The sequence below is a fragment of the Choloepus didactylus genome, chromosome 3 (genome assembly GCF_015220235.1).
Source record: "Choloepus didactylus isolate mChoDid1 chromosome 3, mChoDid1.pri, whole genome shotgun sequence".
In the NCBI taxonomy this organism is placed as follows: Eukaryota; Metazoa; Chordata; class Mammalia; order Pilosa; family Megalonychidae; genus Choloepus; species Choloepus didactylus.
The window spans coordinates 129,571,155-129,596,467 of NC_051309.1; the positions used below are offsets into that span (position 1 = coordinate 129,571,155).

Genomic DNA, 25,313 nt, shown 5'->3' on the forward strand with positions numbered 1-25,313 from the left:
GATTAAAGATGTCATTTTCAAAGAAGCACATTAGGTTAATAATTGACTTTCATTTCCTAATGACTGTGTAGACTTTGACAGAAAATATTATCCTTAAAATTTTTGCCTACTAGAAATACAAAGCAGCACAAACAATTCCAATTATTTAAAGTCTCATTTTTCTTTTCTCTTTTTTTAAAAATTGTTTAAGATGCTGGAATATACTCAGTTTCATAATAAAAGTACTGACTTTGAGACTTAAAATAGATAAGTGGCTAAAATAATTCAAAAATCTAACTTATTTTAAAAATACTTCTTCAACTTTCTTCAGTATTCCATCTGTACTGATGTCATCCTCACTTTCCCAGAGTGTGAAGGATTTTCCGGGCCCTATTTAGAGTTGAATAATGACACCAGCTTATGCATCATCTTCCATGAGAAAAAAAAAAAAAATAGCTCAGGTTCAACAAATTATTTGGTGGAAAGAAACTTTTTCCTCACTTGTTCCTTTTTCCTTCAGGTTCTTCCAAGACAAACCTGTGGGCTTTTCACTCACACAATTTTCTACAAAGAATATCCAGGAGGCCCTAAAGAGCTGGACAAGAGTATCCAAGGAGGGGAACTTTTCTTCACTGTGATCCTCAACCCAGTAAGTACTTTGAGTTACTCCCCAAATAAACCATGAAAAATGACAAGACAGGTGAAAATCACCCTGACAATGAGGCGAGTGATGGGTAGTTATCAGCCAAATCAATATGAAGTTCCAGCTCTAAAAATATAGTAAAAAAACAAATGGAACCATGTCTAGAAATGGGAGCAAACTAATTCCACCAGCACCAGAGACATGACGAACTCGAAGGCAGGACTGGGAAGCCAGTGCATTGGAAGGTGATCAGAATTCAGAGAAACTTAATTCTTTGGAGAAGATTTTTCACCTCTGAAACTCTCTTACTCCACTGAGGACCACTTTTGCCATTTAGGTGATCATTTCTTCTATTTTGCCTTTTGTCCTATTTAAAGTATATGCAGAAAGGGATAATTAGATATGCAAATATGGTCATTTTTCCTGCATTTCATGTTATATCTTATGTCCGGAGGATAAAGGATAAGGCAAAGCAGCCCTATTTAATGAGCTACTGCTCTTCCTCCTTTATTTCTTAATATTTGTGTGCCTGTGATTGGCTCCACAATGAGCCATTTATACATATGCTTGAGGCAAGTATTATTAAGTTATCCAGAGAAAAAAGAACTAATTGAAATAAGCTGTATAAGGAAAAAGGGGATTTTATTTCCCTTCTGAAAAATCTCTAACATAAAAAGTAAAGGTAAGTTTATTTATAAGGAGATATATGGGTTTTGCCCCTGGCATCAGCAATATTCAAGATGAAAAAATGTAATTATCTCCAAATGTGAAAAAAATTCAGCACAAAAGTTGGATAATATAAGGGTAAAATAATAAAATTTGAAATACCACTTGCTTGACCTTAATTTTACAGGTTCTGCAAATAAAATTGCAGGTATTTTTCATCATCATCTTGTATCACTAACCATATCTATTTTTTAGCTCCTGGAAAATGAGATACATATAAGGGCAACCCATCTGGGGGCAAAATCTGCACATATATCCAAAAATCAGAATAATTTGCGGTAGTGTAGAATTTGACCTTTTGGAAGTTTATCAACCTTCCAACCCCAGAAATATAATTAATTCTGATTTAAACATCAGAAAGAATCTGATTCTTCTAAATATGGCTGTTCTTTACAAGTGGAAGTATCTTTGAATATGGCTCTCTTACCTGTCCTCTCAATTCAACCAGCAACACTCAAGCAAAACAGAAAAGCCAGCTCTTGATTATGAACTGAAAAACTCAGTTGAAATATCATTAAACTGCTGACATTTTCACCAATAATTTTTAAACCATTTGGTCTATAACCTGTGAGATTCTATTTTATATCTCCTTTCATCAAAGAACAATACAATAATGAACAGAAAATCATCTGTTTGACCCTTTAAACTGCTGCTTTGGTACTTAAGAAACTCTTAATAGCATTGTTATTTCAGAACTTTCTAGAACCAAATAAATGATAAATGACTATCATTTATCATGGGAGTAATTCAGGATTAGACTATTCATGTACAGTGGATTTATATTAAAAATTTCATCCATTTCGAGGTAAGAAGTACTGCTTCTCACTAATTAAAAACCAAATTATTTCCTTAATTGAAAAAAAAAAAAAAACACAGATGTTGTAGTAAAGCTTGTATTAATCTTGGACACTAATATGGACCAAACAGAAAACTCTTCAAAGGTTTAGCAAACCTTGCTACTTTTCAAGCCTTTGTCAATAAGATTTGGACTTTTGTTTTCATGAGGAGATACACTGGGAATAAAGGGGAGGACAGGCTTTTCCAAAAAAACTTTTTCTGTCCTGATTCAGAACATCTTTGGTACACAGTTGTTTTTTGATAAACACTGAGATTCAAAATAAATGACAAATCTTGTCATATACCATAAGTAGGGAAGTGTGCTGGTTTGAAGCTGTTATGTACCCCAGAAAAGCCTATGTTCTTTTAATCCATTCTTGTGGGGGCAGATCTGTTGTGGGTGGGACCTTTTGATTAGGTTGTTTCCATGGAGATGTGACCCACCCAATTTGAGGTGACTCTTAATCCCCTTACTGGAACCGTTTATGAAAGGATAAAAGGCAGAGACATTTTGGAGAGCGCTCAGAGAAGCTAAGACAGAAGCCCAGAGACATTTTGGAGAAAGCCATGGAAACCGAAAGCTAAATCCAGGAGAGAAGGACCAGCAGACATCGTCGTGTTCCTTCCTGTGTGACAGAGATGCCATTGGCCTTTCTTCAGAGAAGGTATCATCCTGTTGATACCTTAATTAGGACATTTTCATGGCCTTGGAATTGTAAACTTGTGAACTAATAAACCCCCATTGTAAAAACCAATCCATTTCTGGTATGTTGCAGTCCGGCAACTTTAGCAAACCAAAACAGCAAGGAATGAAAAAACTAACTTAATCCGGCATGCCAAGTCAAATTTTGTGAGCAATCATAGCCACCTAAAGACATGTGATTGAGAAACCAAAGTCTAGGCTCTATAGGAAAGATGGGTCTCATTGGTTAGTGGTGTCTGCTTTGCCTAACAGAGTGAGGAGTGGATGCCTGTGTTCCATGTATTATTCATCTCGAAATTAAATGTTTGAATAGTTTGTGTTAAAATTAAGAAAGTTTCAGGTACAGTGGGACATGCCAGTGAATTAGCAGATAGCCCTCTTTTTTAAGTCAAGATGACAATGAGAAAAACTTGATCTAAACAAACTATTTAATAGCTTTAGGGAAGATAAGAAATTTAATTGTACTGGATTTGGAAGATAACCGTTAAAAGCTTAAGTAATACCGCAGGCTTTAATTAGAAGTGCCATTTTCTGAGAATGCCAAATGAGATTGTAGTTTCCTACAAAAAGTAGATGTGTATTGGAAGCTGTATTAGTCAGGTTTCTCCAGAGAAACAGAACCAATGGGATACATGTATGTGTGTATATAGAAAGATTTATTTTAAGGAATTGGCTCAAGCCGTTGTGGGGGCTGTTAAGTCTGAAATCTGTAGGGCATGCTTGACAGGCTGGAAGCTCAGATGGGAGTTGGTATTGTAGTCTTGATTCCAAAATCTATAGGGCATGGCATCGGGCTGGAAACTCAAGCAGGATTTTTATGCTGCAACCTTGAGACAGAATTTCTTTTTTTCCAGGAAACCCTCCTTAGTTTTTGCTCTTGAGGTCTTCAACTGATTGTACCAGGCCCACCCTCATTTTCAAGGGTAATCTCATTTACTTCAAGTCAACTGATTATAGACGTCAACCGCACCTACAGAATACCTTCACAGTAACATCTAGATTAGTGTTTGTTAAATAACTGGGTACTGTAGCCTAGCCAGGTTGACATATAAGATGGACCATCACAGAAGCATACCTATGGCAGGCACTTCAACTATATTCAAGGTGAAAATGAAAATATAAACAAGACTTTAATTAATGAGTTTTCCCATATGTCAACATAGTATCAAGGTGCTATATAGTAACTTATACCAGTATTGGTTTGAGGGGCAGCTATAATAAGGTACCTCTCAGAGTTAAACTAAAATATCAACATACAATAATAGATCATCACAAAGATAATTAAAGACTTCTTAGATGGAATAACTCTCTGGCTTGAAATAATCTACAGTTACCTAATTCAGTATTTTTTATAGCTAAAGAAAGAGTCATTCAAATGAATTTACTACAGATAGAGCTACAAAGGCAAATGTTAATGCTGTCTAGAGGAGAGAAAACCTTGGCCATCTCAAAATGAGTGTTTCCATGTCACAGGCCTGGGCACCTGTGATGTGGTTTGGATGCAAAGTTCTCAAAATAGACACTGAGGTTCAGATGCAGTTGGGAGATGGGCCCATCAGTCTATCAGAGCCTCGGACTATTAAGAATTCAATTCTTCTAATTCTTTATTTGATTTTAAATTCTACTGGCAACTTTCTGATTATGGTTTGCCTCCCTAAATAGATCCTCCTATAGGAAAAGAATATGTTGATATGTTGAATATGTACTCACTGGGATCGTCAACATATCTAATATTAATTTGTAAATTTTCAATACTGATTTTGCAATACTAATTTGTAAATTTTCTGCCTATGAATAAATATGTCCCATGTAACCTGACTACCAGTAGAGGCCCTTCTGATTGTACACAGACTGACATTTCAGTTCCTCGGTAACTTACAGTTCCCCTATTTAAACTAAATAGATTGCCACTGTGTTTTTATTTATTGGTTTCATGGGTTTTGTGGATTGGATTCTGCCCCTGAGAAAGGGATTCTCTCTTGGTGTGCTGAATCAGGTTTTGTAATCTGTCCGGCTGAGGAATAGATCCTGAACTGTGATTTATTCTGGAGGGCAATGAGAGTTACCCTGTGATGTCTCCTGGAAGAAAGCCACTGGAAATACCCGAGTCACTGTCAGCCACACGCAGAAGGACAAAATTTCTACACAAATATGCAGTACACCCCAATACGACTAATCTTAAGTCAGAATTCTACAGAGGACTCTCAAATATATTTTTTTAAAAGTGAGGAAGAATCTACTCACTTTAAGTACCTATATAAAATAATATGTAAAGGGGTACTAAGAAATGAAATTTATAAAGATGACAAAAAGGTTCACTGACAATAGCTGAACTCTCCCACAATGAATAGAATCCTATATAATTTATGGCATATGTACTTATACCAAAGGAACTAGAAAGCGTATACTGTGCATTTTAGCCTGCATTAAGTGTGGGTAAATGCACATTTAATGTGAGTTTCCATTGCCTCTTATCTACACTATCTAAGTTGAGTGATAACACTTACCTTGTGCAACTAAGGGAATAGTTCTGATTTAGACAGGATCATTCCTCTTGTGAGAGTCATAAAATCTCCCCAGACAGTCTGAACAAAGATGTCAGTTTCTTGCTCCAGTGTCCTTATTTGTAATCACAAAATGTTCTGAGTCTTTGCTTATGTTCTGGTTCAGTGAACAGTGTGCAGTCATTAACAACTGATTTCCATGGAACACTTTGCCTCCCTCCAACATGCTTGATAATAAAACCAGTACTTGCTTAACTTCTCAATCCAGAAACGAGTCGTAGACTTCCATGAGATTTATACTGTCATCATCCTTGCTTGGAATTCAAGTGGGGCAAATCCCTCACAGCATAGCAATGTTATATATCCTTCAGCAAACCGTTAAACATTCCAGAGAAGCAGTAGCTACTGGGAATTACTATTCAATTCCTTGATGACCAAATTATATTAAATTCTTTTGTATCTGTGTTTCCCAATTTGATAGTTTCCATCCAGCATACACTCTGTATTAGTCAGGGTTCTCCAAGGAAACAGAACCAACAAGTGATTTTATACACACACACACACACACACACACACACACACACACACACACACACACACACAACATATATATATAATGTAAATATTCTGAGGTTTATTATTGAAATTGGCTCATGTGACAGTGGGAATTGGCAAGTCCGAATTCTGTAAGGCAGGCTGCAAACTGGGAACTCTGATGAAGGTTTTCAAGGAATTCCCCAGAATAATCTGGTTGGCTGAGGTAGAGATGAAATTTCTTCCTTTTGACTGCTGAAATCATCAGTTCTCTCTTTAAGGCCTTCAACCAATTAGATGAGACTTCTCTCATACTGATGGGATTTTCTTTTGTCAGTCGTAGATGTCATTAGTCATAACTGCATTTAAATCCATGAAATACCCTCACAGTAACAATCAGGCCAGTGCTTGCTTGTCCAAACAACTGCTCACTACAACCTAGCCAGTTTGACACATGAACTTAACCATCACACCCTCCATACTCTCCTACCCAAATCCCTGAAAACTAAATCTAACAAAATGTTTCTCTTATTAAAGAACAAGCATAATCATGTGTGTGAATAGAATGTGAGTATCTTAAACTGAGATAACAGTAACAAATGGGCACATTATGGTTAAAAACAACAAAATTCACACAAGAAGACAGTTGGTATAAATAGAAAAATTAACCTACACTGAAAATTCTTTTAAAAAACATTAATTTGTGTGTGTGTGTGTGTACGTGTGTGTGTGCAAGCTATTTGCTTATCTATGAAATTTGTCTGAAAGGAAACAACTTTTTTTCCTAATGGGAAGTTTTATGTTTCTTTCTTTTCTTACTTGTCCTAGAAAACATTCTGGAAACCTTTATTGGAAAATCAATAATACAACAACAACAACAACTTTAGCTAGTAAAAAAAATGATTCCTTCTGCATAGACTTAAGAAATAAAGAAGGTAGAGAATTGTGGGAAGATGGTGGCACAGGGAGCTCCAGGGCTAAGTCCTTCCACTAAAACAACTATTAAACAGGCAGGAACTGTCTGAAACAATTATTTTGACACTCTGGAGGCCAGAAGAACACTGTATAGCATCCAGGAAGAACAGGAGGAAGAGGCTGAGAAATTACTATGAAGAACAGTAAATTGCTTTCTCCACAGGTGGCTGCTGACACCCATCCCCATCTTCCAGCAAGCCACTTTGGGTCCAGCCCTTGGTTAGTTCGCTTGTGGCAGAAAGGGACATAAAAACCTTCTTCCCCAAGACCAGGGGTGGGCATGGTGGATCACAGTTTTTGATTAGCTAATTCAGATGGCTGAGGACTGGCTCGAGGGTGGCCATTGTTTCAACCCTCCCCTTAGAGGGGCAGCTGTGGAAACTTAAGGACACTGTGCTTCCTCAGGCCAGGAAAGCTCAGTTTTGGGGAGCCATCAGGGAAGCTCTTGGCACCCTTCCTATTCCCCTCCCCAGGGCACTTGGGAGCAGTCCTTACTGCCTTCGTGGGTCCCTTCCCCTGTTTCAGATGGTAAAGACTGACTTGTGACAACAAAAGGAGAGTAAGAAACTACAGAGTTGGATAGTCTGGAGCAAAGGCAAAAAGGGACAGCCAAACTCCAGTAAACAGAGGAACTCCAAAACCATTAAAAAGCAAAAGCCCAGGACAAGACACAAGCCCAGAAAGGCAGGGAAAACCCTGCACTCTGCATTAGCCTTGGGCAGAACTTCCTGATAGGAGGGCTGAAGCTCAAGAACATCTCTGTCTTATCACCAGCTTTTACAAAATCAAGAAACGGATATCTCAGGGAATTAATCCCAGAGTTAACATTTTAAAATATTAAAATGTACAGTGTGCAACAAAAGAGGACAAGGCAAGCAAAGAAAACAGGAAATGATGGCCTATCCAAAGGAAGAGGACAAATCATGCATAAAATACAGGATTCACATATACCACCCTATTATTAACACCTTGCTTTGTTTGGGTACATTTGTTGCAATTGATGAAAGTACGGTTTTATAATTTTATCAATAACTGTAGTCCATGGTTTAGCTTAGGTTTCACTGTTTCAGTTGTACAGTTCTCTTTCTATTCTAGTAATTTATACACAGCCAAAAATTTCCCCCTTTTAACTACAATCGCATATATAATTCAGCACTATTAATTATGTTGACAATGTTGTACTACCATCACCAACATCCACACCAAAACAGTAACATCATCTCAAATAGAAACTCTGTACATTTAAGCATTAACTTCGCATTCCCTACTCCCACCCTGGCCAATGGTAGCCTATATTCTAGATTATAAATCTATGAGTTTGCTTATGTTAATTTCTCACATTAGTGAGATAATACAATATTTCTGTTTTGAGCCTGGCTTATTTCAGTCAACAGTATGTCTTTGGGTTCATTTATGTTGTCGCATATATCAGAACTTCATTCCTCTTTAATGCTGAATAATATTCCATTTTATGTGTATACCACATTTTATTTATGCATTCATCGGTTGATGAACTCTCGGGTTGCTTCCATATTTTGGCAATTGTGAATAGTACCACCATGAACATTGTTGTGCAATTATCAGTTTGAGTTCCTGCTTTCAATTTTTTGGGGTATATACCTAATAGATATACCCCAGGTGAAATGGTAATTCTATAATTAGATTTCTGGGGAACTACCAAACTGTCTTCCACAGCAGCTGCACCAGTTTAGATTCCCACCAGTAACGAATGAGTGTTTATATTTCCTCACATCCTTTCCAGTGCTTGCAATTTTCTGCTTTTTTAATAGTAGCCATTCTGGTGGGTATGAAATGGTATCTCATTGTGGTTTTGTTCTGCACTTCCCTAAAAGTTAATTATGTTAAGCATCTTTTCATGTGCTTTTTAGCCATTTGTATATCCTCTTTGGAGAAATGTCTATTGAAGTCTTTTGCCCACTTTTGAATTGGGTTGTTTGTCTTTTTATAGTTGAGTTGAAGGATTTCTTTATATATTCCAGGTATTAAATCTTTATCAGATATATGGTTTCCAAATATTTTCTCCCATTGCATAGGTTGTCATTTTACTTTCATGATAAAGTCTTTTGATACACAAAAGTTTTCAATTTTGATGAAATCTCATTTATGTATTTTTGTTTTTGTTCTTGTGCTGTGGGTGTAAAGTTTAAGAAATCATTGCCTCATACAATATCTTGAACATGTTTCCCTACATCTTGTGTAGTCCTGGTCCTTACCAGAATGGCTACTATTAAAAAAGCAGAAAATTGCAAGCACTGGAAAGGATGTGAGGAAATATAAATACTCATTCATTACTGGTGGGAATCTAAAATGGTTTTTGATCCATTTTTAGTTAATTTTTGTACATGGTGTTGAGATAGGGGTCCTCCTTCATTATTTTGCATACGAATATCCAGTTCTCCCTGCACCATTTGTTGAAGAGACTATTTTTTTCCAATACAGTGGATCTGACAGCGTTCTCAATAATCAATTGGCCACAGATGTGAAGGTCTATTTCAGAAGACTCAGTTTGATTCCATTGGTCTATATGTTTCTTCTTGTGCCTGTACCATACTGTTTCGACCACTGTAGCTTTATAATAAGCTTTAAAATCAAGAAGTGTGAGTCCTCCAAATATATTCTTCTTTTTCAAGATGATTTTGGCTATTCAGGACTCCTTACCCTTCCAAATAAATTTGATATTTGGCCTTTGCATTTCTGTAAAATAGGCTGTTGGAATTTTGATTGGGGTTGTATTGAATCTATAAATCACTTTGGGTAGGATAGACACCTTAGCAATATTTAGTCCTCCAATCCATGAGCATGGAATATGCTTCCATTTGGTTAGATCTTCTTTGATTTCTTTTAGAAAAGTTTTATAGTTTCCCATATGTAAGTCTTTTACGTACTTTGTTAAATTTATTCCTTGATAATTGATTCTTTTAGTTGCTGCTGTAAATTGAATTCTTTTCTTGATTTCCTCCTCAGATTGCTCATTACTAGTGTATAGAAACACTACTGATTTTTGTATGTTAATCTTATATCCCACCACTTTGCTGAATTCATTTATTACCTCTAGTACCCTTCTTGTAGATTTTTTGAGAATTTATGTATCTAGGATCATGTCATTTGCAAATAGCAAAAGTTTTACTTCTTCCTATCCAATTTGAATGCCTTTAATTTTTTTTTTTTTTTTTTTTTTTTTCCTGCTCTAGCTAGAACTTCTAGTATGATGTTAAATATCAACCTCATTCCATTATGGTCAGAAAAGATGTTTTGAATAATTTCAATCTTTATAAATTTATTGAGACTTATTTTATGACCCAACATATTGTCTATCTTGGAGAAGGATCCATAGACGCTTGAGAAGAACATATACCTCACTCTTTGGGGGTGCAGTATCCTGTATATGTCTCTTAGGTCTAGATCATTTAACAAATTATTCAAGTTCCTTGTCTCTCATTGATCTTCTGTCTAGATGTTTTATCTGTGGATGAGAGTGGTGTATTGTTGTCTCAAATTATTATTCTAAAATTGTGTATTTCTCCCTTCAGACTTACCAGTGTTTGCCTTATGTGTGTTGAGGCACCATGGTTAGGTGCATATGTATTTATGATTGTTATTTCTTCTTGGTGGATTTACCTTTATTAATATGTAGTTTCCTTCTTTGTCTCTTGTAAAAGCTTTCAACTTAAAGTCTATTTATTCAGAATTTTTCTTGGATGTGCATATTCATGTTTTTTGCTAAGTTTGGCAAGTTTTCTGTCATCATTTCTTTAAATATTCTTTCTTCCCCTTTCTCTTTCTTCTCCTTCTGGTCCTTCCATAATGCCTATGTTGGTATGCTTGATGCAGTCCCAAAGGACTTTTAGACTATTTTCACTTTTTATAATTATTTTCTTCCTTCTGCTGCTCAGCTTGACTCACTTCAGTTGTCTTATCTTCAAATTCACTGATTCTTCTGCCAGCTCCAATCTGCTTTGAAACCCTCCTGGGAATTTTTCATTTCTCTTATTGTTCTCTTCAACTCCAGTAGTTCTGTTTGCTTCCTTTTTAAAATTTCTGTCTTTTTGAGATTTTCATATTGTTCACTCATCATTTTTCTGTTATCCTTTATATCTTTCTCTGTATTTTCCTTCATCTCCTTGAGCATATTAAAGATCTTGTTTTTAGTCTTTGTCCAGTATTAACACAGTCTGGCCTTTTTGTTGGTGTTTTCTGAATTTTTGAATGGGCCATCATTTCTGGGTTTTTTGTTTGTCTTGTAATCTTTTGTTGCACAATGTAAATTTTAATATTTTTAAAATTTTAACACTGAGATTTATTCCCTGAGATGTTTGTTTCTTGAGTTTGTATCCACCTAGTGCTATGAAAGAGATTTTCTTGAGTGTCAGGAGCTAACGAAACCAAGCAAACCTAAGAGGAAAAAAAAACACCTTGCACTGTCTTTGCTAATTGGCTTTGCCTGGGCTGGTGCTCTCCTTCCGAGTTCTGCCTTCCTATCAGGAAACTCAGCCCAAGGCGAATGCAAAGCACAGGATCCTCCCTGTCTTTTCTGGGTCTGTGTCTTGTCCTGGGCTTGTGCCTGCTAGTGGCCTTAGGAGTTCCCCTGTTCACTGGAGTTTGAATGCCCCTCTACTCCTTAGGAAGCAGAACTTCTCCCTTTCCTGGGTATTGCCCTGCAGGACTTAAAGCAGGTATGCCATTGCCCAGGTTGCCTGCCACGGTTGTTTCTTACACTGCTTTTGTTGTCTTGAGCTGCTTTGCCTGAAGAGCAAATTCTGGGAAGGGTCACACCAGAGAGGAGTTTCACAAGTCAGTCTTTCCCAGCTGGAACAAGGCCAGGGACTCACAAAGGGAACACCAGCTGGCTCCAAACTGCCCTGGGGAGGGGATAGAGGAAGGGCCAGGAAGGGCATTAGGAGCTTCTTCCATGGATCCCCAAAGCTGAGCATTCTTGTTTCAGCACCTGCCCAACTGAAGCAGCTCTTCAGCTGTCCTCCACAGCCCTGCAGAAGCACACAGTCTAAGTCTCCTCTGCCACCTTTGTCCAGGGCAGCTTGGAACAGTGGTTACCCTTGGAGACATATCCCCAGCAATCCACTGTTGCTACTCAAAAGCAGTGATGAGCAATTGATCCATGCCCCCCAACCCCTACTCCAGATTTTGGGGAGGTAGGCTTTTATGTCCTTCCTGGCACCACTGTTACCTGCTGCAAGAGTGGGGGGTGGGCAATGGTAACCACCCCTTGGAGAGAGCAGTTCACTAGTATTTACTGCCTTTTACCAGCCTCTTCCTCCTGCTCCTCCCTGGAGGCTGCACAGTGTTCTCCTGGACTCCGGAGTTTTCAAATACTTGATTCAGACAATTCCAGCCTGTTTAATAGTTGTTCTAGTAGAGGAACTGATTTCTGGATTTTCCTACTCCCCCATCTTCCCACAATTTCCAGGCTTGTACTTCTTACAGTTTTTTTTTTTTTTAAACTCTATAGCTTCACCACTGATAAGAATCCTTGGCTTATAGCAGGTGCTTAAAAATATTTCATGAGTAGATGAATGAACCTTAATGTCCAAAAAGGGGGTGGGGTGGGGGTGGGGACTAGTAAAGCACGTTATGTTTCCTGTAATGGAATACCATTTAATCATTAATATCATGTTGTTTAACAGTATTCAATGACCAAAGACATTTGAAATATTCATGATACATTCAGTTAAAAAAAAGTATGTTACAAGAGAAAGATTTGCGCATAGAAATAAATTGGAAGGAATTGAGCAGAATGTTGGCAAAAGTTCTCCTAGACACAGGATTGAAGACGATTTTCATTGTCTTACGTGTCTGTTTTTTATATGTCTACAATGAACACCCACTACTCTTATAGCCCCCACACACAGTGTGTTGTATTAAACACAATAATATTAAAGAATTATCTAAGAGTGAAGGACATAGAATGAAATTATTTTATGCTCTCAGTGTATCAGAGATAGAGTTAATATTTACTCAGTTCCAGTTGTTTGTCTGTAACTCTCATGCAGCATGTATCAGCCACCTCACCATGTGGTTACTTGTCTGCTACATGAGGGGACATTCTTCTTACAGAAATGTTCTAGGTGTGTTTCATCTTTGTGTCTAGATTAATGTTTTGAATCTAACAGGTTTATTAAACACAAAGTGTTTATTAAATGCATAAATAGTTATGTTTCAGGGAACATGACCTGGCTTATGGCATTTCCAAATGTGAATAACAAGCCTGATTTTAATAAAACTACATTCTGGCAGATTCTCTGTTTGCAAGTAAGTGAAATTTGTCCAAAAAACTTACACATATACATGGAGTATGTGTTCAAGGAGTATGATGTGTGCAACCTGCTCTTAAATGTTCAGAAAATAGGTAGACAGCCGAACAGAATGATATGACAAAGGTGGTAAAATGTTAAAATTGGTAGATTTGGGTAACTGAGGGCAGGGGTGAGCATATTGGAATTCTCTGTATGTGGTTTTTAATATTTTTGCAATTGTCCTGAAAGTTTGAAATTACTTCAATACAAAAAGTTTTTAAAAAAAAAAAAAAAAAAAGGAAAAGAAAATTTACACATGGCCCTAAATCTTTGGTGGGTTTTCACAAATGATGATGAATTAGCCTGAAACAGAACAATGGACAGTTAGAGCTTGAAGGGACCACAAAGGTCATCCCTTCAGTCTCCTAATTTTACAGGTGAGAAAGTAGAATCCCAGTGAGACGACCTTGTTTGCTCAAAGTCACACCTGTAATGTTCTGACGAGAATCCTGGCCTTCCTCTTAGTGCCGTGCTTCTACCACTACAGCATGCCACTTCGCATCCTACATAAATTGGCCTTAACATGACACATATTACCTCTTAATATGAACACAGATACCTGGTAATGGGAAAAGGTTTGAATGTTTTAAAATGTGTGAATGGTTTAAAATTTCCTAGATAATCTAGGAAAAAGCAGCCCATCTCCATGTTGGGTAAAAGACAAAAAATAAATGCTTTTGAGGATAGCTGTAATAGGCAATTATAACTAAGGGAGAATGTCAAGTGTACTTTTAGAGAACTATGAATAATGTACTTTTTTTTTTTTTTTTTTTTTTTTAATCATCATTTTATTGAGATATATTCACATACCACGCAGTCATACAAAACAAATTGTACTTTCGATTGTTTACAGTACCATTACATAGTTGTACATTCATCACCTAAATCAATCCCTGACACCTTCATTAGCACACACACAAAAATAACAAGAATAATAATTAGAGTGAAAAAGAGCAATTGAAGTAAAAAAGAACACTAGGTACCTTTGTCTGTTTGTTTGCTTCCCCTACTTTTCTACACATCGATCCACAAACTAGACAAAGTGGAGCCTGGTCCCCGCGGCACTCCCAATCCCACCGTCACCCCTCACAAGCCACACTTTTATACAACTGTCTTCGAGATTCATGGGTTCTGGGTTGTAGTTTAATAGTTTCAGGTATCCACCACCAGCTACCCCAATTCTTTAGAACCTAAAAAAGGTTGTCTAAAGTGTGCGTAAGAGTGCCCACCAGAGTGATCTCTCGGCTCGTTTTGGAATCTCTCTGCCACTGAAGCTTATTTCATTTCCTTTCACATCCCCCTTTTGGTCAAGAAGATGTTCTCCATCCCACGATGCCGGGTCTACATTCCTCCCCGGGAGTCATATTCCACGTTGCCAGGGAGATTCACTTCCCTGGGTGTCTGATCCCACGTAGGGGGGAGGGCAGTGATTTCACCTTTCAAGTTGGCTTAGCCAGAGAGAGAGGGCCACATCTGAGCAACAAAGAGGCATTCAGGAGGAGACTCTTAGGCACAAATACAGGGAGGCCTAGCCTCTCCTTTGCAGCAACCGTCTTCCCAAGGGTAAAACCCATGGTAGAGGGCTCAACCCATCAAACCACCAGTCCCCTACGTCTGCGGTCATGCCAGCAACCATGGAGGTGGGGCAGGCGAACACCCCCGCATTCTCCACAGGCTCCTCAAGGGGGCACCACATATTTTTTTTTTTTTTTTTTTCCTTGTTTGTCTTTTTTCTTTTTTTTTTTCTTTTTTTTTTTTTTTAACTTTCCCTTCTTTTTTGAAATCAACTGTATGAAAAAAAAAGTTAAAAAGAAAACAAACATACAATAAAAGAACATTTCAAAGAGACCATAGCAAGGGAGTAAGAAAAAGACAACTAACCTAAGATAACTGCTTAACTTCCAACATGTTCCTACTTTACCCCAAGAAAGTTACATACTATAGCAACATTTCAGTGAACTTGTTCCTACTATATCCATCAGAAATTAACAGACCATAGTCATTTCTGGGCATCCCCAGAACGTTAAATAGCTTATCTGTTCTTCTTGGATTATTGTTCCCCCTTCCTTAATTGCTCTCTACTGCTAGTTCCCCTACATTCTACATTATAAACCATTTGTTTTACATTTTTCAAAGTTCACATTAGTGGTAGCATATAATATTTCTCTTTTTGTGCCTGGCTTATTTCGCTCAGCATTATGTCTTCAAGGTTCATCCATGTTGTCATATGTTTCACCAGATCGTTCCTTCTTACTGCCGCGTAGTATTCCATCGTGTGTATATACCACATTTTATTTATCCACTCATCTGTTGATGGACATTTGGGTTGTTTCCATCTCTTGGCAATTGTGAATAATGCTGCTATGAACATTGGCGTGCAGATATCTGTTCGTGTCACTGCTTTCCGATCTTCCGGGTATATCCCGAGAAGTGCAATCGCTGGATCGAATGGTAGCTCTATCTCTAGTTTTCTAAGGAACTGCCAGACTGACTTCCAGAGTGGCTGAACCATTATACAGTCCCACCAACAATGAATAAGAGTTCCAATTTCTCCACATCCCCTCCAGCATTTGTAGTTTCCTGTTTGTTTAATGGCAGCCATTCTAACCGGTGTTAGATGGTATCTCATTGTGGTCTTAATTTGCATCTCTCTAATAGCTAGTGAAGCTGAACATTTTTTCATGTGTTTCTTGGCCATTTGTATTTCCTCTTCAGAGAACTGTCTTTTCATATCTTTTGCCCATTTTATAATTGGGCTGTCTGTACTATTGTCATTGAGTTGTAGGATTTCTTTGTATATGCAAGATATCAGTCTTTTGTCAGATACATGGTTTCCAAAAATTTTTTCCCATTGAGTTGGCTGCCTCTTTACCTTTTTGAGAAATTCCTTTGAGGTGCAGAAACTTCTAAGCTTGAGGAGTTCCCATTTATCTATTTTCTCTTTTGTTGCTTGTGCTTTGGTTGTAAAGTCTAGGAAGTGGCCTCCTAATACAAGGTCTTGAAGATGTTTTCCTACATTATCTTCTAGGAGTTTAATGGTACTTTCTTTTATATTGAGATCTTTGGTCCATTTTGAGTTAATTTTTGTGTAGGGGGTGAGGTAGGGGTCCTCTTTCATTCTTTTGGATATGGATATCCAACTCTCCCAGCCCCATTTGTTGAAAAGACCATTATGGCTCAGTTCGGTGACTTTGGGGGCCTTATCAAAGATCAGTCGGCCATAGATCTGAGGGTCTATCTCTGAATTCTCAATTCGATTCCATTGATCTATATGTCTATCTTTGTGCCAGTACCATGCTGTTTTGGCAACTGTGGCTTTATAGTAAGCTTCAAAGTCAGGGAGTGTAAGTCCTCCCACTTCGTTTTTCTTTTTTAAAGTGTCTTTAGCAATTCGAGGCATCTTCCCTTTCCAAGTAAATTTGATAACTAGCTTTTCCAAGTCTGCAAAGTAGGTTGTTGGAATTTTGATTGGGATTGCATTGAATCTGTAGATGAGTTTGGGTAGAATTGACATCTTAATGACATTTAGCCTTCCTATCCATGAACATGGAATATTTTTCCATCTTTTAAGGTCCCCTTCTATTTCTTTTAGTAGAGTTATGTAGTTTTCTTTGTATAGGTCTTTTACATCTTTGGTTAAGTTTATTCCTAGGTACTTGATTTTTTTAGTTGCTATTGAAAATGGTATCTTTTTCTTGAGTGTCTCTTCAGTTTGTTCATTTCTAGCATATAGAAACATTACTGACTTATGTGCATTAATCTTGTATCCCGCTACTTTGCTAAATTTGTTTATTAGCTCTAGTAGGTGTATCGTTGATTTCTCAGGGTTTTCTAGATATAAGATCATATCATCTGCAAACAATGACAGTTTTACTTCTTCTTTCCAATTTGGATGCCTTTTATTTCTTTGTCTTGCCGGATTGCCCTGGCTAGCACTTCCAGCACAATGTTGAATAACAGTGGTGACAGCGGGCATCCTTGTCTTGTTCCTGATCTTAGAGGGAAGGCTTTCAGTCTCTCACCATTGAGTACTATGCTGGCTGTGGGTTTTTCATATATGCTCTTTATCATGTTGAGGAAGTTTCCTTCAATTCCTATCTTTTGAAGTGTTTTTATCAAAAACGGATGTTGGATTTTGTCAAATGCTTTTTCAGCATCTATTGAGATGATCAATTGATTTTTCCCTTTCGAGTTTTTAATGTGTTGTAATACATTGATTGTTTTTCTTATGTTGAACCATCCTTGCATGCCTGGAATGAACCCCACTTGGTCATGGTGTATGATTTTTTTGATGTGTCTTTGGATTCGATTTGCAAGTATTTTGTTGAGGATTTTTGCATCTATATTCATTAGGGAGATTGGCCGGTAGTTTTCCTTTTTTGTAGCATCTTTGCCTGGTTTTGGTATTAGATTGATGTTAGCTTCATAAAATGAGTTAGGTAGTGTTCCATTTTTTTCAATGTTTTGAAAGAGTTTGAGTAAGATTGGTGTCAGTTCTTTCTGGAAAGTTTGGTAGAATTCCCCTGTGAAGCCATCTGGCCCTGGGCATTTATTTGTGGGAAGATTTTTGATGACTGATTGGATCTCTTTGCTTGTGATGGGTTGGTTGAGGTCTTCTATTTCTTCTCTGGTCAGTCTAGGTTGTTCATATGTTTCCAGGAAATTGTCCATTTCTTCTACATTATCCAGTTTGTTGCCATACAGTTGTTCATAATATCCTCTTATAATTTTTTTAATTTCTTCAGGATCTGCAGTTATGTCACCTTTTTCATTCATTATTTGTTTATATGGGTCTTCTCTCTTTTTGATTTTGTCAGTCTAGCTAGGGGCTTGTCAATCTTGTTGATCTTCTCAAAGAACCAACTTTTGGTGATATTTATCCTTTCTATTGTTTTTTTGTTCTCTATGTCATTTATTTCTGCTTTAATCCTTGTTATTTCTTTTCTTGTACTTGGTTTAGGATTGGTTTGCTGTTCATTTTCTAGCTTCTTCAGTTGATCCATTAGTTCTTTGATTTTGGCTCTTTCTTCCTTTTTAATATATGCGTTTAGTGCTATAAATTTCCCCCTTAGCACTGCTTTTGCTGCATCCCATAGGTTTTGGTATGTTGTGTTCTCATTTTCATTCGTCTCTATGTATTTAGCAATTTCTCTTGCTATTTCTTCTTTAACCCACTGATTGTTTAGGAGTGTGTTGTTTAATCTCCAGGTATTTGTGAATTTTCTAAGTCTCTGATGGTTATTGACTTCTAATTGTATTCCATTGTGGTCAGAGAATGTGCTTTGAATAATTTCAATCTTTTTAAATTTATTGAGGCTTGTTTTATGTCCCAGCATATGATCTATTCTGGAGAAAGTTCCGTGAGCACTAGAAAAGTATGTGTATCCTGTTGATTTGGGATGTAATGTCCTGTAGATGTCTGTTAAATCTAATTAATTTATCAGATTGTTTAGGTTTTCAATTTCCTTATTGGTCTTCTCTCTGGTTGATCTATCTATAGGAGAGAGTGATGTGTTGAAGTCTCCCACAATTATTGTGGAAACATCAATTGCTTCCTTTAGTTTTGCCAATGTTTCTCTCATGTATTTTGTGGCACCTTGATTGGGTGCATAGACATTTACGATTGTTATTTCTTCTTGCTGAATTGCCCCTTTTATTAGTATGTAGTGGCCTTCTTTGTCTCTCAAAACATCCCTGCATTTGAAGTCTATTTTATCTGAGATTAATATTGCTACACCTGCTTTCTTTTGGCTGTAGCTTGCATGAAATATTTTTTTCCATCCTTTCACTTTCAGTTTCTTTGTGTCCCTGTGTCTAAGATGAGTCTCTTGTATGCAACATATTGATGGTTCATTTTTTTTGATCCATTCTGCGAATCTATATCTTTTAATTGGGGAGTTTAATCCATTTACATTCAACGTTAAAACCGTGAAGGCATTTCTTGAATCGGCCATCTTATCCTTTGGATTATGTTTGCCATATTTTTCCCTCTCTCTATTAATATCCTTTATTGTACCCATACCGAATCTCTTTAGTACTGAACCTTTCTCCAAGTCTCTCTGTCCTGTCTTTGTTTCTCTGTCTGTAGGGCTCCCTTTAGTATCTCCAGTAGGGCAGGTCTCTTGTTAGCAAATTCTCTCAGCATTTCTTTGTCTGTGAAAAATTTAAGCTCTCCCTCAAATTTGAAGGAGAGCTTTGCTGGATAGAGTATTCTTGGCTGGAAATTCCTCTCACTCAGAATTTTAAATATATCGTGCCACTGCCTTCTCGCCTCCATGGTGGCTGCTGAGTAGTCACTACTTAGTCTTATGCTGTTTCCTTTGTATGTGGTGAGTTGCTTTTCTCTTGCTGCTTTCAGAACTTGCTCCTTCTCTTCTATGTTTGACAGTGTGATCAGTATATGTCTCGGAGTGGGTTTTTTTGGATTTATTCTATTTGGAGTTCGCTGAGCATTTATGATTTGTGTATTTATGTTGTTTAGAAGATTTGGGAAGTTTTCCCCAACAATTTCTTTGAATACTCTTCCTAGACCTTTACCCTTTTCTTCCCCTTCTGGGACACCAATGAGTCTTATATTCGGACGTTTCATATTATCTATCATATCCCTGAGGTCCATTTCGAGTTTTTCAATTTTTTTCCCCATTCTTTCTTTTATGTTTTCATTTTCCATTCTGTCATCTTCCAGGTCACTGATTCGTTGTTCAGCTTCCTCTAGTCTTGTACTATGAGTGTCCAGAATCTTTTTAATTTGGTCAACAGTTTCTTTAATTTCCATAAGATCATCCATTTTTTTATTTAGTCTTGCAATGTCTTCTTTATGCTCTTCTAGGGTCTTCTTGATTTCCTTCATATCCCGTACTAGGGTCTCATTGTTCATCTTTAGTTCTTTGAGTAGCTGCTCTAGGTGTGTCTCTTCTGGTCTTTTGATTTGGGTGCTTGGGCTTGGGTTATCCATATCGTCTGGTTTTTTCATATGCTTTATAATTTTCTGTTGTTTTTGGCCTCGTGGCATTTGCTGACCTTGATAGGGTTCTTTTAGGGTTTGTAGACCAGTTGAAGTCCTTATCTCTAATTTATCAGATCTACAGCTTCGTGGAGTACACTTTCTCTAACTAACCAGCAGGTGGCGTCCACGAGCCACCTGTTCTCCACAAGCCAGATCTCCCCTGCTTAGCCTTTTTGGTGAGTGGGGGAGTGAGTCTTGTGGGGCCCAATTGGTGTCCCAAGCTTGCGTGTGTAGTTGGTGTTGCCTGCCCTGTATGTGGGGCGTGTTTCTGGGCAGTCGGGGAGGGGGGGGTGGCCCTAACAATCAAATCTCCCTGATGATCCTAGAGTTTTAAAGCTACTGCAATAGTCTAATTCTTCAGTTCAGTCCTGCCACAGTTTGTCTCTGCCACTGACCCACAAGTCTTTGGTATTGGCGTATGGCTCCTGAGACTTGCAAGTGGGCCCCTCTTCCAGGCTGTGCACCCCGGGTCCTCTGTTGAGGGATGACTGTGCTATGTCACAGGTGAGTGCCGTCCCCCCAGGGCAGTTCTGGGCTGCTGGGCTGTGTTGGGAGGCTCCCAGTCTGCTCAAATGATGGCTGAATGGGGCTCTGTTAATTCACACTGCTCCCCCTTCCCAGCTCTGGGACATTCAGCTGAGGTTGCAGGGAAGGCTAATGTCCACGCCCAGTTTTGTGGTGTGTGCCTGTTATTTGAAGCACTTCCGTCACACTGGGTTGTCTGGGGCAGCTCTGGGCTATGGGGCTGGCGATGGGCAGGAGTGTTTCCTGTCCACCAGGATGGTGGCTGTGAGCGGACACCCCCCTTTTCTTGGGAAGTTGTGTTGTTTAGTGAATTTTCTCAGCCACTGGATTATTGCCTTTTGTCTCAGAGCTCTCTTAGTTCTGCTCTTGACTTGACGTGCCCAAATTTCAATTCTTTGAAGCTTTCTGTATTGAGCTTCTTAGAGTAATTGTTTTAGAAAAAGCAAAAAGGATTTAAAAAAAAAAAAAAAAAACGGTCCTCCTCAGAGATTTAATGGGTTATTGAAATGCTAATAGACAAAGCAACCAGGGCCATTAAGGAGAGGTGCCCAGAGCAGAGAGATCAGCCTTGCTTCGGGATTTGCATATGCGCCTCAAGGCCTGATCTCCGCCCTTCCCCTTTCTGTGTTCACCAGAACTCCAAAAATCCTCTGCTTTTATTTTGGAGTTTTTCGTGTTGTTTTTGTTCTATGCCTGTCTCCTCTCTGCTGGGCTGGCTGCTCTCAGAGTCTCTGGTGTCTGGCCTCAGTCTATCTATGGTTGGAGTTTGAATCAGTAGAATGAGTTTCCGGTAAGAGCAGCCACTGCAATTCTCCCTTCTCCTTCCTGGAGCTGACAGCCCCTCCTCCCCCGGGACTGAGCCTGGCAGGGAGGGGCGCGGGTCCCCTGGCCGCAAAAACTTACAGATTTCGCTGATCTCAGCAGTTCCACGTTTTCATGAGTGTTGTATGAAGTATGCCCAAAGACAGATTGCTCTGTGGTGTCCAGTCCACGCAGTTCCTGGCTTTTTACCTACTTTCCTGGAGGAGTAACTAAAACATACAGCTCACCAGTCTGCCATCTTGCCCCGCCTGAATAATGTACTTTTATCTTAAAATGACAAATCTTGATGTTACTTATAAATTGATTAGATTTTTAAACTCATAAAGTGAAAGCGTTTTCTTTCAATCATTTGCTACCCTCCATATCAACCCTGTTTTTCTATCATTAATATTCTTCACAATTAGCTGTGGTATACATAATTACTTGCCACTATATGGGATTAAGTAGATCACAAGAAAGCATGATTAAGTCTTTGATTTCCACAGTTGAGGAAAACAGAACTATAATAAACTCTCAAGTCGCTGGAATGGATATTATTAAGAAATTTAAGAAAATAGATAAGTTAAGGAAATGACTATAATATTATTCCTTCCTTAATCCTTTGATAGATTCTTATAGCCTTCAGGATAAACAGTAGAATTCTTTACTAGGCAAAAAGCAAATCAAATCTGACTCCTGCCCACTTTTCTGATCTCCTATGTGCACCTTCCATTCCACCCATGCAGAAAAACTCATAGTTCCCCAATCGTGACTTAGTTTCTCATTTTTTGCCTTCAAATGCTTTTGCCTCAAGTTGGAATGCCTTCCTGCAAATCTGAGCTTACTTCTTGTTTTTATAGAAGCCTTCCCCCAACCCTCCGGTTTTATTTTTTTGTTTCTTCTCTGTATTTTTATAGCACCTTATCGTAACTCACCTGTGGTATCATAATCAATTATCTTTGTCTTCCAATAGTTGGTGAGTCCCATCATAGAAAGCATTATGTCTTGTTCTATTTTATATCATCAATACATTGCCAAATTTGGGGCATAAGGTTCTCAGTAAATGGAAATGCATTAACTTCCCGTACTTCCATATGTACTCACTTTTGAAGGAAAACCCAGTTGCTTTGGACGTACCTAACCACAGAATTCACTTGGCTCTAAAGGTTTGCATTACCAGGCTTTAATTCTCTCTCAATATGGCTTCCCAAGAGATCTTTTGAAAGTCATTAAATCTATAAAAAAAATGATCAATTTTATTCATAAGAAAAAATGCGAAGTTAAACTACACTTGAGATGCTGTTTCTTATCCATTAGATTGACAAAAATTCAAAAGATTGACGAAATACTCTGTGAAGCTCTATGAAAAGGGGTACTCTTATACTTCCTGGTGTGTGTGCACAATTTTACAACCTCTAATGAGAGGAATTTAGCAATATCTAACAATCTACATATACATTTACCCTTTAGTGCAGCAATCCTCCTTTTAGGACTCTACCTTGAAAAATTACCACAAACACAAATCAATTTTGCATTATAGGATTCTTTGGAATTGCAAATAGTGGGAGCAACCTGGATATCCATTCATACGAGACTCGTTGAATAATCTGTGGCACAGAATGAGGAAGGTCTCAGTGTACTGTGATATCCACAGGACATTAAGTGAAAAAAGGAAAAGAGATGGGCAGTGTGAATATATGTTAATATTTGCTTATTTGTACAGGGAGAAATAATGGAAGGATAAACCACAACATAATGAAAGTGGTTATGTATACAGGTGGTATCAGAGGAGGGGGATGAGGGAGATGGAAGAGATGCTTCACTTAGTATATTTTTTATAGTTTTGATTTTGAACCAGGCAATGAGTTACATAGTCAGAATAATAAAGTTAAATGTAAAAGATGGATGGAGAAAAAAAGAAAACCTGAAAATTAAATACAAACTGAAGCAATGGACCTAATTATATATGAAATGAATATATTTGGTATGTCACAGAAAATAATTAATTGAATTCACTTTAAATACAGTATTTATTCTGACTGTATACATTTAGTGAAACATAAGGGTAAAAATCTGCATAGAAATTTTAAACTGTTACTAGATTCTTTTGTTAGTTGTGGAATTTTTGTTGTAATTATGAAATATTTTGTGCATTGTTGGAGAGAAAAAAATGTATAGATACTGTTGGGAACCAAGGTTTTTACTGTAATACAAGGGATACAAATATGGAGAGGAGGATGGTAAGGAAGAATCATAGTATTTGAATTTGTAATGGAGGGATTCATAGGAACTTAAGGTGTCTTAGCTGTGTCTACTGAAAGAGCCTAGAAATAATGGCAGCCAGGAACAGAGAACCCAGTTAGTGCCCAGATTTTTAATTCTAAATACTATTCCCCCCCTAAGTAACCAGAGTTTTTTGAGGGGAAAAAAACACTGATTCTAGGTCTGAGATATAGGAAATACAAATTGAGCTTGAAACATTTTGTATGAGAAAGTAAGGACATGATCAAAGACTAGACTAATGGGGTTGTATAAAAAGAACCAGAAATCAGCTTGAAAGGCTCCTGATAACTAAATTTGAGGCAGTTTGGGCATCAAAAAAATGAGGTCATAGAAGTACTAAAAGTATGAGAAAGGGAAGGGAGTTCCTCTATAGAAAAGAATGCCAGCTACTTAATATAGAAGGAATGATGGAATTAGAAAAATCACCATTTTGCAAACATCAGTGAAAAAGATTGCTTCAGATAACGGTCACCAATGGGTGGTAAGACTATTGGTTGGAAGGTTGTTAGGAAAAAAAGATATTCTCACAGTCTTAAAGTTTCATTCCGTGGATTACTTATGAATTACAAAGAGGAAAATGATCCTTTATAATGGAGAGAACTGGAAGTTCTATTTTAACAAATTGATCAAACTTGGTATTACCAATAGTGGAATGATTGATTAGCTGGTATTATATGGCTTTTGATGTAATTCAATAATGAGTTAAAAATAATAATTTTTAAAACACCTTTTTATATTCTTGACAAAGATATTTAACATGAATCTAATCATGAAGAAACAATAAAAAAAATCAAAACATTGGTATATTCCATAAAACAACTGTCCTGGATTTTTCCAAAAAGGACAATATCATGTCTAATAAAAAAGAGAAGGTTATTACTTGAGATTGAAAGAAACTAATAGACATAAAAACCTAATGTAATTTATAAGCTTTAAACCTTAATTGAATCTTGATTTGTTTTTACAGTTACCTTTAAAAGTCATCTTTCCAGTTATTACTGCTGGGTACAAAACATCCAGCGCAGTGACTTAAAACAACAATAATAAATTTATTATCTTTCATGGTTTCTGAAGTCAGAATTCAGGAAGGGCTGGACTGGGTGATTCTGGTCCAGGGTTTTCATGAAGCTGCAGTCAGGTGGTGACAGGAGCTGGGAGAGCAGGTGGCTGGGGTACCTGGAGCTGGCCCCGCATCTCTTCCTGTAGTCTCCAGGTTTCTCCGTGCCCTCTCTCCCCATGGGCTTATTTGGGCTCCCTCACAGCAGGGTGGCCACAGGGCTGACAGGTGGCTTTAGAGCTCCATCACAAGTCGTGTTCCAGCCAGCAAGCCCGAAGCAGAATCACCTTGGATTCAGAAGTCACAGTATCATTTCTGCTGGCAAAAGCCTTCCCACATTCAAAGGGAGGAGAAATAGATTCCACCTCCTTATAGGAGAGTGACAAAGTTCTAGAAGAGAGAAAATAT

General features: G+C 37.8%; 1 protein-coding gene across 4 annotated transcripts in view; it reads left to right on the top strand.

The window, feature by feature from the left end:
* The window catches only part of NDST3 (N-deacetylase and N-sulfotransferase 3), a 188,478-nt gene that overhangs the window by 95,913 nt on the left and 67,252 nt on the right, over positions 1-25,313 (top strand). For all 4 annotated transcript variants that reach the window (XM_037830545.1, XM_037830546.1, XM_037830547.1 and 1 more), the window contains one exon: positions 500-628. In XM_037830545.1, the coding sequence (XP_037686473.1) occupies positions 500-628 (129 nt within the window). The remainder of the gene's footprint in view (positions 1-499; positions 629-25,313) is intronic.